This window comes from Equus caballus, chromosome 19 (genome assembly GCF_041296265.1).
Source record: "Equus caballus isolate H_3958 breed thoroughbred chromosome 19, TB-T2T, whole genome shotgun sequence".
In the NCBI taxonomy this organism is placed as follows: Eukaryota; Metazoa; Chordata; class Mammalia; order Perissodactyla; family Equidae; genus Equus; species Equus caballus.
In genome coordinates, this window is record NC_091702.1 from 44,147,960 (window position 1) to 44,166,125 (window position 18,166).

An 18,166-nucleotide genomic window follows, 5' to 3' on the forward strand; every position below is an offset into this window, starting at 1 on the left:
AGATCTATAGAACTGATTTTTGTGTATGGGGTCAGATTAGAGTAAAATTTTAATTTTTCCATATAGGTACCCAATTTCTTCAGCATTACTTATTAAAACACCTCCTGCCACTGCTCTGTGGTGCCACCCTTGCCATAAATCCATAAAGGTTCTCTTTGTATTGTTTCATTGCTTTATTTTTCAATCCTTGCACAAATATACACTGTTTTAATTCAGGAAAGCAAGTTCTCCCACTTTGTTCCTCTTCAATATCGTCTTGACTATTTTTGATCCTTGGCATATCAATATAAATTTTAGAACCAGTTTGCCAACTTTCACAAAAATAAGTGAATAAATAAATCAAATCCAATCAGGATTCTAACTGGGATTGAATTCAATGTATCAATCAATTTTGCAAGAATTGATATCTTTATAATAATGAATCTTCCAATTCATAAATATAGTATATCCCTCCACTTATTTAAGTATTATGTAATTTTTCAATACTGTTTTATAGTTTCATGCAAAGAAGTCCCAGATATTTTCTTGTTGTTGTTGGATTCATTGCTAGGTATTCGATATTTTTCATGCTGTTGTAAATAATATATATATTTTTTTCAAATTCCTTTTCTAAGTCTGCTGCCAATGTATGGAGAAGATACATTGATTTTTATATATTGATCTTGGTTCTCTCTTTTTTTCCCATTAGTTTCATGAAAATGCCGCTCCACTGTTACCTTGCTTTATATGTTGATGTCCTTTGGAAGTCTAACAGCAACCTGGTTTTTTTTTTTCCTTTGTGACTTTTCCTTTTTGCCTGGGGACCCAGCAGGAAGCTTCATCTCTAAGGTGATTACTCTGTCATATTCCAGGGACCACAACACACACTTTCACACACACAAACCTGCCATCCATAATTTTCTGACCCACAGGTCTCTAGTGTCCTTCCTACCATTGTCTTGTTTTCCAGGCCTGACTTCACTGCTGTTTTAGTAATCCTAGGGATTTAACTTGATTTCATCTGGATGGCTGTTTTTTGGTTCCAAGGTTTGCCTTGGATCTTCTGGTCCTATTTTATATTTCCCTTTTTTGATGATCAAAAGATCTGAGTGATATTCTGATTTAGTTTTATTTTGACTAAATGTAATGGCTGAGAATGTAATCCAAGAGGATAAGTTTCACAGGCAAGTGTTAGCTGGAAAACTATTACCAAAGTGTCTAAGAAAGAGAAAAAAAGTGGCCATGGGGGCCAGCCCTGTGGTGTAGTGGTTAAGTCTACTGCACCCTGCTTCAGTCGCCCAGGTTTGCGAGTTCAGATCCCAGGCATGGACCTACACCACTTGTCAAGCCGGGCTGTGGCAGCGACCCACATACAAAATAGAGGAAGACTAGCACAGATGTTAGCTCAGGGCTAATCTTCCTCAAGCAAAAAAAGAGGAAGATTGGCAACAAATGTCAGCTCAGAGCAAATCTTCCTCACCAAAACAAACAAACAAAAAGTGGTCATGATAGTAGCACAGGGGAGTTAACTGGTAGAGTGCCAAACCTGAGGGGTTTTTCCTTTCTTTCTTTCTTTTTTTTTTTTTTTTTTGGTGAGGAAGATTGTCACTGAGCTAACATCTGTGCCAATCTTCCTCTATTTTATGTGGGATGCCACCACAGCATGGCTTGATGAGCAGTGCTGGGTCTGTGCCTGGGATCTGAACCTGTGAACCCCAGGCAGCCGAAGTGGGGCATATAAACTTAACCACTACAACACTGGGCTGGCCCCTTGAGGCTTCTTTTGACATTGTTTGGTTTGAAGGCTTAAAAGGAAATTAATATAAATATCTTCTATTTTAATCCTCAAGGAATTTTTAAATAATGGGAGAGCTTTTCAGGGAAAAAAGCTAAGAAACCTCTGAGAAGGCATATTCATTAGAGAGAAAACCTAAGTACACACCAATTTTTGTGAAATGTTCCAGAGAAGAAAAATGGTTTTCAAAAAATGTAACTATAAACAGAGGGTTAATAGAGACACTCCCGTAAAAATCAATACCAAAGGTACTTTGTAATTGGTAAATAGAAAATAAAAGATGATGTTAAACAATTTTTTCAGAAGACTTAAAGATAATATCTTGGAAGAAAGGCTAGCGGCCTTTTTTAAACAATTCTTCCAAATACATTTTTAAAATATTCTTCTAACTTCTATGTAGGGAATAATGAAGATTTCCTGATCTGAAGCATAAATTTATCCAAATAGCTAGGCAATAAAAAGCTGATATCAGGCCATACTTTGTAAATTTCTAAACTGCGAATAGTGTTAGTCATCCTAATAGAATTAATTTCTAACTGCCTAGATTGTAGCCTGATCATTGTTTTGCAAGTCAGTTGCTTAAAACTTGGGATGAATTTTCTTACAGAGGTAAATTAGATATAAGGTTAGGTTCTAATGACTATAAAAGCTCATTACATCCACTCTGTACTTGAAAATACAACACAAATGACATTATTAAACCTGAGCGTCACGTATAAGGAGATTTGTAATGTGGTGAATGTCCTACTTAGGACTAAAGTCTCTCATCTGGGATGTTAGAATACAAGAGAGTCCGAGAGACAAGGTCTGATGTAGGGAAGGACAGGATGGTGTGGATGGTGGGACGGGAGGGGTAAGAACAAACTAAGAGCGCCCTGGATGGGCTCCCCCAGAGTTCTATTCTGGACACACTTGTACATCCCAGGCCAACTCCCCAGTCACTCTCTCTATATTTTCAGTAGTAAAGGCACCCTCAGAGAAACCACAGTTTCTCCTACATGACTTTTCTTTGCTTAAGAACATTGGCTTCCATAGAGCGCCTTCAGCTCAGTAACCTTCCGCGTTGCCCAGGTCATTCTTACCTGCACTTCAGCTTGCCGTTCCCTTTTGACATTAATTAGCTGTTTTTGAAGAGATTTTATCTGTTTTCTTCCTTTTTTCTCCCTAGGAGAAATAAGAATGATTTGTGTGTGAAGCAGTGCCTCTCAAACTTTAGCGTGCACAAGGATGGCCCGGATGTTAACAGAGTCCTGGGCTCTGCCCCAGACACTCTAATACAGCAGGTCTGGGACAGGGCCCTGGAACTCGCATTTGTAATAAGTTCCCAGGTGATGCCAATGGTGCTGGTCCACAGAACACACTTTCAGAAACACTTTTAAAAAGACTGTGATTTGTCCTAGTAAATTGGAGGAGGATTTTCTGGCTTATCAGTGTTGCATCTAAAATAGCCGTTGCTGAGAAAAAGCTAAGAAGAGGAAGAAGAGGAAGAAGAAGAGTCCTTTTGATTCACATATTCTTAGCTCACAATAACCTTCTGAGGCAGTCCCTATCATTACCCCTATTTTACAGACGGGGAAAACGCAGCTCAGAGAGCTGAGGTAACTTGCTGTGGTGGACATGAGAATGTGCCTCACAGGCCTCCAACTACAGGCAGTGTAAGCTGGAATAAGGGTCCCAGCTCTAGGTTCTGGAATCCTTCACTGTGTGTGCTCTGAGGCCACACTTCCCGAGGACTGCTCCCAGCCCATGTGTGTGTGCGGCAAGGATACTAAGGCAGGCCCTTCCTAGGAGACCCAGGACTCCTCTGACAGCTGACTTTGGCTCAACGGTTCCCGGATGCCCTTGCCGAACCATCCTCAAACTGCAGGGGAGTCTCTTCCACCCGACCTTCCCTCTCCTTCACTTGGGGTCCATAAAGCATTGGGTCTAAAGGCTCCCTCCCCACTTTCCCTCACAGGTGTTTCCCCTGATAAAATCTTTGCATGAATGATCTCATCTGGGCATCCAGCTCTCAGAAGACACAGACTAATGCACGTGCCATGGTCACACAAACAGTCAATGGCAGGGCAGGATTCAGACTCAGTCCTGTCTGAATGAGAAACTAACTACTTCATGTTACTGTTTCTGTTTGCTCTCTGGAAACAGAATTCTGTTTATCTCCAGCAATACCATCATTTAGGCCTAAAACAAACAAAATGACAAAACAATACAAGAATAAACAAACAAAACAATAACTGTCTTAGTTAGCTTGGGCTGCTAAAACAAAAATATCATATATTGGGTGGCTTATAAACAACAGAAATTAATTTCTCCCATTTCAGAGGCTGTGAAATCCAACACCAAGGTGCCACCAGATCCAGTGTCTGGTGAGAAGCTGCATCCTGTTTCACAGATGGCCATTTTCATTTGCATCCTTATATAATGGAAAGGGAGAAGGAGCTCTCTGGGGTCTCTTTTATAAGGGCACTAATCCCATTTATGAGAGCTCCACCCTCATGACCTACTTACCTACCAAAGGTTCCACTTCCTAATACCATCACGTTGGGCGTTAGGATTTCAACAAATGGATTGGGCTGGGGGGGAGCACAAACATTCAGTCTATAGCAACAACCAAAAAAAACTTATCACAAAATCGCATCTAGATAAGAATTGCTACTCAGGAACTTTTAGAAAGCACATACTTAACTAGAATCTTGAGACTGTCATTGCCAAACTATAGATTATATACTTCCCATTTATAGATTATAAGAAATAGATAAGAAAGATAAAGAATAAATACTTTATCTCTACTGATATACTCAGCACCCCAAGGACAGATTCAATTAAATAAATAAATGTCATTTACAATGGAAACTAGAAGTTAGTAGAGTATTGCCTTCAAAAGTTATGAGAGAAGATAATTTTCAGTCTGAAAATCTGTACCCCGTCAAATTACTAAGAAAGCATGAGGACAAAAAAAGATATTTTCAGACATGCAAGATCTTAATATATTTACCTTCCATGCACCCTTTCTTTAAGAAATTACAGAAAGACATGTTCCAACAAAATGAGGGACTAACACAAAGAAGAAGAATGGGGTCTAGAAAACAGATTAAAAGGGAATCTCAGAAGATGAAGGGAAGGCCCAGGACAATGGCAATGTAGCAGGCTCTAGGAGCAACCAGCAGATAGGAGCAAGACAACAGAAGAAAGTTTCAAAAGAAAAAAAAGGGAAAGCTTAATATGTATGACTCTATTTAGAGAATTTTAGAGCTCTGGTGAAGAGCTGGGTGCTGGATTTGGAATAGAAATGTCAAAAAACTGGCAAACAAAAAGAATGGTAATGGAAAACAATATGGAGATTTTTCAAGAAATTAAAAATAGAAATACCATATGATCCAGCTATCCCACTACTGGGTATTTATCCAAGAACATGAAATTAACAATTCAAAGAGATGTATGCATCGCTATGTTCATCGCAGCATTATTCACAATAGCCAAGACGTGGATGATTGGATAAAGAAGAGGCGGTATATATATACAATGGAATACCACTCAGCCATAAAAGAAGACAAAATCATGCCATTTGCAACAGCATGGATGAACCTTGAGGGTATTATGCTAAGCAAAATAAGTTGCACAGAGAAAGACACTGTATGATTTCACTCATCCATGGAAGATAAACAAACACATGGATAAGGAAAACAGATTGGAAAACAGAGGGGAAGGAGGTGGGGGAGGGCAAAAGGGGTAAAGGGGTACATATGTATGGTGAAGTATAAAAACTAGACTATTGGTGGTGAAGACGATGCAGTCTATACAGAAACTGAAATATAATAACGTACACCTGAAATCTACACAATGTTATAAGCCAATAGGACCTCAATAAAATTTTTTTAAAAAAAAGAAAAAAGGAGGGTCAAATTTTAACTCTAGGAGAAAAATAGTTCAAGAAAGAAAATTTAATCATTATATATACTACCTGTCCCATCTATGAACTATTTACACATAATAATAATCAAAACATTAAATATTAATTTAACCAAAAATTGTGCCATAACTATTCTAGGGATATGGAAGAAACTCAATAGATTACATCTAAAATTACATTCCCACTAGTGTTGTTTGCTATAAAGAAGAAAACTGGGGCCGGTCCCATGGCCAAGTGGTCAAGTTCGGGGCTCCGCTGCGGTGGCCCAGGGTTTCCCCAGTTTGGTTCCTGGGCGTGGACATGGCACCGCTCGTCAGGCCACGTTGAGGCGGCGTCCCACATGCCACAACTAGAAGGACCCACAACTAAAAATACACAACTCTGTACCAGGGGGCTTTGGGGAGGAAAAGGAAAAATAAAATCTTTAAAAAAAAAAAAAGAAGAAAACTGGCCAGTGTGAGAAATGAAAAATGGTATATTACTGATTTGAAGGTAAACTTTTCTCATATGTTTCTTGACCCGCTGTGTGTTCCCTTCAGTGAACTGTCTTCTCCTGTCATTTTATGTATGCCACATCAAAGGATGCCTCACCTCTCCAGATCAGACTGCACTTTGAGTCATCATTACAATGGAAGGAAACTTCAGGACACCAAGAGACAAAGACCAGTCAGCCCACTCTTTCCTCTCTATCAAAAGCAATGCCCAATTAAAACAACAACGAGACCACTACACACCTAATAGAAAGTCAGAAATTCAAAACACTGACAACACCAAATGCTGCCAAGGATGTGGAGCTAAAGGAACTCTCATTCATTGTTGGTAGGAATGCAAAATGGTACGGCCACTTTGGAAGACAGTGCAGCAGTTTCTTACAAAACTAAACATACATACTCTTACCATCACAATCCAGCAACAGTGCTCCTTATTTATTCAAATGAGTTAAAAACATGTCCACACAAAAACCTGCACACAGACGTGTATAGCAGCTGTAGTCAGAATGGCCCAAACCTGGAAGCAGCAAGATGGTCCTCAGCCTGTGAAGGGATAAGTAATCTGTGGTGCACTCAGACAACGGAACATTATTCAGTGCTAAAAAGAAATGAGTATAAGCCATGAAAAGACCTGGAGGAATGCATATTATAAATGCATATTATAAAAGAAGCCAATCCAAAAAGGCTACATACTGTACGATTCCAACTGCATGACGTTCTATAAAAGGCAAAACTAAGGAGAAAGTAAAAAAATCAGTGCTTGCTAGGGGCTCAGGGAGAGGGTGGGAGGAATGAACAGGTGGGGCACTGAGGATTTTTAGGGCAGTGGAACTATTCTGTATAAAACTGTAATGGGGGATACGTGTCATTATATATTTGTCAAAACCCACAGAATGTACAACGCAAAGAGTGAACCCTAACGTAAACTATGGACTTTAGTTAATAATAATGTATCGATATTGGCTCATCAATTAAAACAAATGTACTGTATTAATGCAAGATATTAATAATAAGGGGTATATAGGGACTCTGTACTTTCTGCTCAATTTTTCTGTAAACCTAAAACTGCTCTAAAACGAAAACCTATTTACTAAAAAAAAAAAAAAAAAAGCAATGCTCAAACAATATTCACTTAGATCCAAGTTCTGTGCAGCTGTCTGCCACAAATGGGAACAGTCCTGGTGAGGCTTGCATGTTATTAGGGACCAATGACAGATGTGACCTATACTCTCCAGCTGAGTCCCGCTAAGGAGCTTCCAGGCTGCCACTTCAGCAAGCAGAGGGGCTGTTCTGGCTCCTTCTGTTTGCCTTTCTGGAGCAGAGGCTGAGTGACTATGATGAGATTTATACCTCATGAACTTTGACCCTTTGACCAAAATCTCAAAAGGCCTTAAAACCTGGCAAATTCTCCCCTGACTTTCTTTCGCTTTGAAAGAAACAAAGTGAACTATCTGTCTTGAACAAAGTGGTCTGTCTCCCCTGAATAATACTGCAGAGGGATACATATTTAAAAATAAGTGAGAAGGATTCTTAACGAAAGGGGGTTTAAGTAGAGGATTTTGGCACGTTATTAATTCTTCCTTGGGGGCAGATATGCACACATCTCACAGATAGAATGCATACTTTGAGGATGTCTTCAGCACTCTCTGTTCCTGGAGGAAGGAAAAATCATTCCATGGCAGCCCCCAAGTGGGGCTTTTCCCAAGAATCACCCATTACATCTATCTTTTATCCATTTTTGTATTTATATACTGGTGTTTTTCTTATTGTTTTATAAGATTTTATTGTACAGTGAAGACAATTACCACCAAAAGAAGCTTCATTTAAAACTAAATAGAGGGGCCGGCTCCATGGCCAGTGGTTAAGTTCGCGCGCTCTGCTGCGGCGGCCCAGTGTTCAGATCCTGGGTGCGGACATGGCACCGCTTGTCAGGCCACGGTTGAGGTGGCGTCCCACATCCCACAACTAGAAGGACGTGCAACTAAGATATATACAACTGTGTACAGGGGGGGTTTGGGGAGATAAAGCAGAAAAAAAAAAAAAAGACTGGCAACAGTTGTTAGCCCAGGTGCCAATCTCTGGGAAAAAAAAAAATTTCAAAACAGAATAGGAAGGTATAAGGAAAAAGTGGACAATCTGCCATCTCCCTTCTCCCCTCGGGTCCCATTCCTATGAGGCAGCCTATGTTAAGCCTTTTGATGTATATCCTTCCAAATCCTTCTCTAGGCTCTTAATACATGAATGAGAAGATTTTTAAAAATAAAAATCACACTATACACATGTAACTTCTTTTCATTTATCTATGAGGAACATCCCTCCAGACCAATCATATAGCTCTAATTCATTCTTTTTAATAGTTGTATGTTTTTTTGTTTGTTTTTTTAAAGATTGGCACCTGAGCTAACACCTGTTGCCAATCTTTTTCTTCTTCTTCTTCTCCCCAATCCCCCCGGTACATAGTTGCATATTCTAGTTGTAGATCCTTCTGGTTGTGCTATGTGGGATGCCACCTCAGCATGGCTTGATGAGCAGTGCCATGTCTGTGCCCAGGATCCAAACCGGTGAAACCCAAAGCAGAGCACGCGAACTTAACCACTCAGCCACAGGCCTGGCCCTAATAGCTGTATGTTTTTACTTCATAAAATTAACAATCATTTAAGTACTCCTTTATAGAAGAACATTTACACTATTTCTAGATTTTTGCCATTATGCTGCAATAAACATTTTGTATATACATCTAATATGAACTCATTTTTTTCTATAGGTTAGATTTCCAAAAGTAGGAATGCTACATCAAAGGGTATACTATGCAATTTGCTTAGCTTTTTTGCTAAGTTTATTTTCTCCCTTGATAAAGTAAAAATCTAGAAAATACTAAAAAGTTAAAGGGTTTTTTTAAAAAAAATTACCCACATTGTTAACGCACTGGGTATTTCCTTCCAGGTCTCATTTTCCTTTTCTTTTTTTTTAAGGAAGATTAGCCCTGAGCTAACATCTGCTGCCAATCCTCCTCTTTGTGCTGAGGAAGACTGGCCCTGAGCTAACATCCATGCCCATCTTCCTCTACTTTATATGTGGGATGCCTGCCACAGCATGGCTTGCCCAGCGGTGCCATGTCCGCACCAAGGATCCGAACTGGTGAACCCCGGGCCACCGAAGTGGAATCTGCGAACTTAACCACCGTGCCACCGGGGCGGCCCCCAGGTCTCGTTTTCTATACATATTTTTGGTAGTTTTATTATATGAATGTGATAATCCTATATTATTTCCAGCCTTTCCTTTTCTACTTAAAATTGCAACATGAACATTTCCCCCATGTTATTACAACTTTGTAAACAATACTTTAAATAGCTTCATAATATCATTCATTAATCTATAGACTATTTCTTTGATTCTGTAATTCCACATATAGTGACTCAACCTAATGGAATAATAACAGACTCAGACGTTCGCTGACGTATATTTACGTACAAACATATGCGCTGACACATTATTTGCTCTAGCAAAAATTTGGAAACAATCTAAATGTTCAAACTCGGGGAATGGTTAAATAAATTATGGAATAATACACATGTAATAGTGAATACTATAAAATTAAAATTAGGTATATATATTTTTATTACCATAGATAAATCACTTTTTAAGAATTAAACGAATTCATTCTCCCACTGGTAATGTACGTAAGTGCTCATATCCTTGCTTCCTTGCCAGCAACGAATGTTAGGTCTATAACAGTAGCTATTATTGTTATCAGGCACTTACTATGTGCCAGCAACTATCCTAAGTGCTTTACATCTATTAATTAATCTAATCTTCACAATAAGTCTAGTACAGAATTCATTACCAAAACTAAGAAACAAAGGAAGAGGAAAAAACTCAAGGAAAAACAATGCAGACAAGATAAATACTTTCTCATTCTGACTACTCAGGGCTTATATAAAGAGAATTTTATCTTGGTCCCAAAGCATTCTGATTGTGTTGAATTTCTTAAGGTATGAAAATCTTTGAAATTAGTTGAAAGGCTCTGGAAAAGAAAACTTCCATTGGTATGCTTTTTATTATCACTTGTTATTGTTCAGGGATTTCCAGTGGAGTCAGCCCTAAGAAAGACTACTGTAGGAGAGGAAGAATATTCTTGATATACTGTAGATACAGATAACTGAAGTCCAGAAATCTGAATTATTGTCCCAGCCGAACCAGGAATAGGACCCAAATTTCTGACTTCTGGTTATCGTCCCTGGAAAGCACAAATTTCATTTATTTTAGAATCAAGGGCTCCTGGTAAGAGTGTTCCAGCACTTTAAAATACAACAAAGCAAATAAATCTAAGATTACTCTGACCTGGCAATGATATCATAGAAATGCATTTTGTTTTCCCTCTCTTTCCTCAAAGCATTCAGGAGAGTGTTGAAAGTGCCTGACTTTTCCAGCTCCTGCATGGTGTCTGTAATTATGTCAGTGAAAAACTGCCTGGAAGAAGAAACACAAAAAGAGGAGTCAATAAGATATATTTCCCTACGTTCACAAAGGACTACAGAAGTCACACAAGTTAAACCCAGAAGGAACATCATAACTAAGTCGGAATAATTCCGGGAATGCAAGAATAGTTTAGTATTAGAAATCTATTAGTAGAATTCATCACATTAATAAAGGCAAAAGGAGAAAAACTATACAATCAATGCAACAGATGCAGAAAAGACATCTGGCAAAATTCAACACCTACTCTTCATTTAAAAACAAGTAACAGGGGCCGGCTCCGTGGTCGAGTGGTTAAGTTTGCGCGCTCCACTGCGGCGGCCCAAGGTTCGGATCCTGGGTGCGGACATGGCACCACTCGTCAGGCCATGTTGAGGCGGCATCCCACATCCCACAACTAGAAGGACATGCAACTAAGATATACAACTGTGTACAGGGGGGTTTGGGGAGATAAAGCAGAAAAAAAAAAAAAAAGAAGATTGGCCACAGTTGTTAGCCCAGGTGCCAATCTTTAAAAAAAAAAAACAAAAAAAACAAATAACAGGGGCCAGCCCTGCGGCCAAGCGGTTAAGTTCACACACTCCACTTCAGCGGCCCAGGGTTTCACCGGTTTGGATCCTGGGCGTGGACCTAGTACCACTCATCAACCCACGAGGCAGCATCCCACACAGCACAACCAGAGGCACTCACAACTAGAATATACAACTACATACTGGGTGGCTTTGGGAAGAAGAAGAAAAAAAAAGATTGGCAACAGATGCTAGTTGAGGTGCCAATCTTTAAAGAAAAACAACAACAACAACAAAAAAACAAATAAGAAACACTCTTAGCAAAGTAGAAATAAAAGAGAACTTCCTTAACCTGAAAAAATTTACATACCAAGGACTAACAAACACTGAATATACAGTATGATAATATGTATACAACATTTAGAAACATGTAAAACTATACGTATCGTTTAAATAAAACACATGTATACACAATATAAGTATCATAATATGCAACAGAATAAAAAACACCAAATTCAGGGGAGAGTTTATCTTTGGGGGAAAAGTGAGGGGACTAGGATCAGAGGCTTCAATTATATCTGAAGTATTTTATTTTTTTCAAAAAAACCTCAAACGCAATCGTGGTAAAATGTTAAGATTTGGTGGTGACATACATAAGTACTCATTATTTTATTCTTTATACTTTTCTGCATTTTTGAAATATTTCATAATTTTGAAAAAATTAAATCATTTAAAATTTTTTTAAAAAAAGAACTAATAAACCCCTCACATTTTAGAGATGAGCAAACCCAGGCTCAGGAAGGTTAAATGACCTGCCCAAGGTCACACAGCCAGTTTGAGAAAGAGCCAAAACTATGTGATCCAGGCTTCCTGATTCCTAGTCCATTGCTCTTTATAACAGTCTCCTAGGTAGAGACTTTTAAAATCTGCTGTTCAATGTTTTGATATAGATCAGTAAGAATTACCCTTAGTATTTTATACATAATTTATTAACAGTAGTTCACACAAAAAGATTCAGTAACTATATTAAGAAGAAAAGTTAAGTGTACTGAAGTCAGGAAACTGATGGAAAAGATATGTGCCATCACACCAAGGACATGAACGAGGTTGGGCAGGTTATAAGCAGAACACCTCTCTGTCATGTATGCAAATCTGGGACAGACTGATTTTAGCAAGAGACATTACCCTTCCTGTGAGGGTCTAATGCAGGGCTCAGCAAATTTGTCCTGTAAAGTGACAAATAGTAAATATTTTTGGCTTTGCAGGCCATAAATTCTCTGTTACAACTACTCAACTCTGCTGTGGTAGCATGAAAGCACCCACAGACCACATGTAAACAAATGGGCAATGCTGTACTCCAATAAATTTATTTTCAAAAATAGACCATAGGCCAGATTTGGCTAGTGGCCCTTGGTAATTGCTATCAACTCTCATTTACCAAAAAACCCTTATCATAATGTTACGCACTCTTTTAAACTTAATAGGCTTCTTTGTCAGTAAGCCAGTTGACAACAAAAAACTGAATAATGAGTCAATGGAAATTGAGACTGCCTTTAAGAAACCTTCGTAATTAAAATACAGCTTAAAATTTGGCTAGCTTGATGGTGTCTGTCTCTTATTAAGGGAAATAGCATCACAAGGGCTACCACTTTGGGTCAGGCACTGGGCTGGAGCCTTATTTCTCATCCTCACACTAATGTGGCAAGGTTGCTATCATTATTCTCATTTTTATAAATTGGAAACAAAGGCTCAATAACTTGCCCAAGATCATCGAGCCACCGTACTGCCAATTATACCACACTTCCTCTGGGCAGTCTTTAGCTAATCCTGACATCAGCAGTCTCTCTGGCTATAATGACCAATCTGTAAGAGAAGAGAGCAGTGAGCCACACTTGTACCCCTTCTTCATCCATCTGTAGATATATTATTACATTTCCAAATATGCTTTTTTCCTTACCTATCAATCTGAATTTTCTTCAGTGTCTCTGAAGTCATTACGGCCTGCCTTGTAGGTTTTTTGAAGACAAGATCTTGCACTTTGTTAAACTCATTGGCAAATTGGCCTTCTTGTCTGACTTCTGAGAACCGGAATTCTTCTTTAGGTAAGAATAGATTGGATATTTTCGAGGTTCTTGAGACCATTGAAAGCTTTTCTAAGCGTTTTCCTTCTAAACTCTTTTCTTTGTTTTGCTTCTAAAAACAATAAACGATGTTTTACATAAGACAGATTTTAAAAGAGTAAAGAAACAATGCTATACAAGAGCCTCTGCCCACATTTTTCAACCCCATCTTTTCCCACTCGTGCCTTGTACTACAAGTGGGAGAGTCTTCTTTTTCTTCAGCCACACCAAACCACGTGCCCTGCTGTTTTGTGTCTTCCTGCCTTTAGATAATATTCCCTCTCTGTCATTCCCCGACTTACCACCTGCTGAACTCTAAGACGATGATCAAAGGTAAAGTTCTTTGTGAAATATCTCTATTACAGACATTTACCATATTGTCACCATTTGTATAAATATCTCCATTAGATTGCAAATTCTATGAGGGAAGGGACAGTGTCTTAGAGATCTTGGTTCACCTCAAATTCTTTTTGGAACAAGACTGGATAATAAATGTGGCCATCTTTACAGTCTCATTGTTTAGGACGATGCCTAGAGTACAGCAGAGACTCAAATGTTCATTGAACATATGAATTTGAAATATAAAGAATGAAAGGAGAATCGCACCAGAGAGGAGAAGTTGACAGTATATTGATTGATTGATTGATTGATTGATTTTCTTCTCCCTCCTCTCATCCTTTCCCCTTTCTTTTGTTGATAGTATATTTACTGGTGTGGTATTGTTTTCAAAGGTTATGTGGGGAAAAGCCAAAATAATTTTATTTTTCGACCCAAACTTGGATACTAAGGGGTAAGCATCACCATAGGAACAGCATATGTCTTTCAATTGATAATTCCTATGTAATCTGTGGCTAAAAGCTTGAGCTATTGGGAGGCCATATAACATAACGATTATGCATATGGACTGTGAACTCAGACTTCCTTGTTTGAATCCCAGCTTGATCTCTTACTAAACTGCACTGACTTAAGGCACCTATTTAACATCTCTATGCCTCCATTCTCCCATTGGTAAGAGAGGGATAATAGTACCTGCCCTCAAAGAGTTATTATGAGGATTAAATAAATTAAGATACATAAATTTAGAACAGTATACAGAACTATGGAAGTTCTGTGTTTATTATGACTACTTAAATTCTTGTGCTGATCCCATGCACGGAAGAAAGGTTTATGTGCAGATTGATACATAAAACCTAGGGCTTTCTTAGGTAAACTTCAACTAGCCCAGAAATGTTAAAAAACTATCCTTGGGGGCTGGCCCCAGGGGCGGAGTGTTTAAGTTCGCACACTCCGTTTCAGCAGCCCAGGGTTTTGCTGGTTTGAATCCCAGGGGTGGACATGGCACTGCGCCTCAGGCCATGCTGAGGCAGCATCCCACATGCCACAACTAGAAGGACTCACAACTAAAATATACAACTAGGTACTGGGGGATTTGGGGAGAAAAAGCAGAAAAAAAAATAAAGATGATCTTAAAAAAAAACCAAAAAACTATCCTTGAAAGCATACCAAATACAGACTCAACACCATTTTTCTTTGTATCAACAATAAGCAAAAATTCAGATCGGAGGAAAACATATGCAGGAAAGTAAAACAAAATACTGCCTTAAGAATTAAATTGTAAAATACTGCTTTAAATTAAAATTGATATGACTGATTACAAAGAGAACAGAAGCCATAGAATTTCAACAATTGAATTGAAACTTATTTGGACATAAGGAAAACCTTAAGTATATGGATGGTTGTTATTTTGGATTTTGTCTAGGGAGGGAAGGCGAAAATGTAAGGCCTAGGAAGCTCCATTTTTCTGGTTTCCCTAACCATTTTTCCTCTACCTTTCAGCTTGAGCATCTCGAAAAGGAAGCAAACATGTCAAGCAGCCCGATATACTGATTACTGCAAATAAATATGAATTTTTAAAGAAGAGAACTTAAAGAAACCAGCTAAATGTTTTAGTCCCTTAACAGATTTTTATATAGCACATGCTATGTACAAGGTAAGGCATTAGACCCTAAGGGAAAAGATAAGAAAAACAGTATTCCCTGGGGGGGGAGCTCTTGCCAAATTGTGGTCTAATTACTCCCACTTCTGATAGAATGTGGTATATTAGAACATTTTTCATCATTCCATTCCGTGATTCTGATAAACGAAAATCCACTTGGAGATATCTTTAGCTATAAAAATGGCTATAAAAGAGGGGTAATGCTAACCTTTCATCCTAAGGTTGTTATAAGGCTAAACAATGTAAAGGTTTTGGAGAAAGAAGACATTCACATACATATTAAGATTTTAAAATATATATCCTATGCCCTTTAGGGCGATGGCATTGTAAAATTCATGAGTTGGAACAACTATAGTATTATGATGTAAAAAGCAGAAAATTAAGAGATTTACAATTTTTAAAAGCTATGGAACTAACATATTGAGAAAGGGGCTTTTAAGCTGCTATGAATGAAGATAAGAGTGCAAGCCTTTGTTATTTATATTACTATAAAATCAAAAGCAAGGCCTCTGTTAAATCACAAAATTTTGTGAATGAACATCATTATCATAAACCAGAATAAAACAGTGCAAAAGTTTCATTCTTTTATTTACTGGAGTGGTGATCACTGCTGAATGCTTTTTTAATTTGAGATTCTTCTCTCTTGACTTTCTATGATGGCAAATTGCCCTTTTTTAAGCCTGACAGCAAGTATTGATAAGTATCATGATAAGACTTCATTGTGTTAACTGAATATCTTCTCTTTTCATTTTTGATTCTTATTGAAGGAGACAATAAATAGGAAGGAAACACTAGTTTCTTCTGTACTATTTATTAACTAGCTTATTTTATGAATCAGACTCTTATTTTAAATGCATTGAAAGGCTTAGTTCTTGGGGTTTCAATCTCTTTGCCTTTCATAAATTGATAAGGAAGTTAATTTGTTATAAAATTCCCATAATACCCATTAATATCGTTTTAAAACTATCCCAGAACTCAAAGAATGCTATCATTGGAAGGAACCATATGGATCATATGGAGTTAAAACTTCATCACATTTTACAAATGAGAAAACTAAGACCAAGAAAGTGAAATGAATTGCTTATTGCACACAACTAAACCACAAAGGTCTTCTGACTCCAAATCCAGTGTTCCATTAAAATCTTGTATAAACTTTTAAACTTCAACAAAAGTTTTACAAATGCAGACTATATATATATAGATAGATAGATAGATAGATAGATATAAATAATAATAATTTAAAAATTGCAAGGGGTAATTAAAGGGAAATTTAATATCTAGTCACAATATATATGGACTTCTTTTCTGTTAGACATGGGAAGCAGGGGCTGGCCCCATGGCTGAGTGGTTGAGTTTGCGCGCTCCGCTTCAGCAGCCCAGGGTTTCACTGGTTCAGATCCTGGGCACGGACATGGCACCACTCATCAGGCCATGCTGAAGTGGTGTCCCACATAGCACAACCAGAGGCACTTATACAACTATGTACTGGGGCCCTTTGGGGAGAGGAAGAAGGAAAAAAAAAAGACACGGGAAGCAATTTACCCTCTCATTTATGTAGCAATTTTCATTTGTCATAGAATCAAAAATAAGAATATATTCTGTACAAATTATACAATGTAATTTTGCTAAACTTAATGAACATGTACTTCTATTTATAAATTGTTTCTGTGTGGTGAACTTGATGTAATCTACACAGAAATCGAAATATATAATGATGTACACCTGAAATCTATATAATGTTATAAACCAATGTTACTGCAATTTAAAAAATAGTTTCTATTTTATATCTACAACCTAAGTTATTAAAATTTACAAGAGCTTAAGAACTTATAAAGATTTTGCTTACTACCAAGTTGAGTTTTTTGTAACTCCATAGTGCTTTAAGGAGGAGCCCATAATATCACTAAAAATGTAATGGCTAACACAATGATGTGGCTGGATATTCAGAAAGGCAGGCTGCAACATATTCAGCAATGACAACAAAGTCATTTTAGATTAAGGCAGTGTCCAGAGGGTCCAGCTGAATCTCCTGCACCTAGTGTTCAGTTACCTTTTAGCAGCTGAGAAATATAAGATAGATGGGACAACTCTGCAATTTGCCTGATCTCCGTATATATCCTATATTTATACTGACTTAACTATAGGCCTTTTTTTCCTTTTTTTTTTCCCTTAAAGATTGGCACCTGAGCTAACAACTGTTGCCAATCTTTTTTTTTTTTCTGCTTTATCTCCCCAAATCCCCCCTGGTACATAGTTGTATATCTTAGTTGCAGGTGCTTCTAGTTGTGGCATGTTAGACCTTTTTGAGTAATGCCAATTTAATGGAAGAAAAGGATATTCTGACTGGTAATGTACCTTGAGCTGTGTCTATGTCAGTCCATCAACTGAGTACATAGCTCAGGTAATTATTATAGTCCTTTATCTGAGACAAAGATGCTACTTCTCACGTTAAATTTAATGGCATAAGTACTGTAAATGATGGAAAAAGAAAAAGCAAAAATTAAATAATGGTGAGTCTATATACCGTGTCGCTGCTTATTTCTCTTTCATACTGAACTGGCATGATATAGTTCAGAATAGAAAGCTGGTCTATGGTATCCTCCAGAACTGCAGAGATTCTCAGCACATCTAGAATGAAGAGTGGCTCTGTGATTTCCGGGATGACTTCTACATCGGTTCCTTTGCCTGTTTCTTTTTCTTCTTCCACAGCCCTAGGTGCTTCACCTGTCACTGACATTGTCACCTCAGAATGCCAAACTTTTGGAGGAAGATTTGAGGATTCCAGTCTGTCTCTAAAGAAAGAAGAAAGAAAAATAAATCAGCCACCAAATGTTTAAAAATTACTTAAACTCAAAAGCACAGGCGTCACGTAGATTGGCTCCTGGGAAAT

At 38.0% G+C, this 18,166-nt stretch overlaps 1 protein-coding gene across 7 annotated transcripts in view; it reads right to left on the reverse strand.

The window, feature by feature from the left end:
* The window catches only part of IQCG (IQ motif containing G), a 42,896-nt gene that overhangs the window by 19,582 nt on the left and 5,148 nt on the right, over nucleotides 1–18,166 (reverse strand). For 4 of the 7 annotated variants that reach the window (XM_014732839.3, XM_014732840.3, XM_070243637.1 and 1 more), the window contains 4 exons: nucleotides 17,801–18,068; nucleotides 13,118–13,353; nucleotides 10,517–10,645; nucleotides 2,857–2,938 (listed from right to left, as the gene is read on the reverse strand). In XM_014732839.3, coding sequence (XP_014588325.1) covers nucleotides 2,857–2,938; nucleotides 10,517–10,645; nucleotides 13,118–13,353; nucleotides 17,801–18,068 — 715 coding nt within the window. The remainder of the gene's footprint in view (nucleotides 1–2,856; nucleotides 2,939–10,516; nucleotides 10,646–13,117; nucleotides 13,354–17,800; nucleotides 18,069–18,166) is intronic. The other 3 variants (XM_070243638.1, XM_070243639.1, XM_014732841.3) reach the window with 1 other exon arrangement.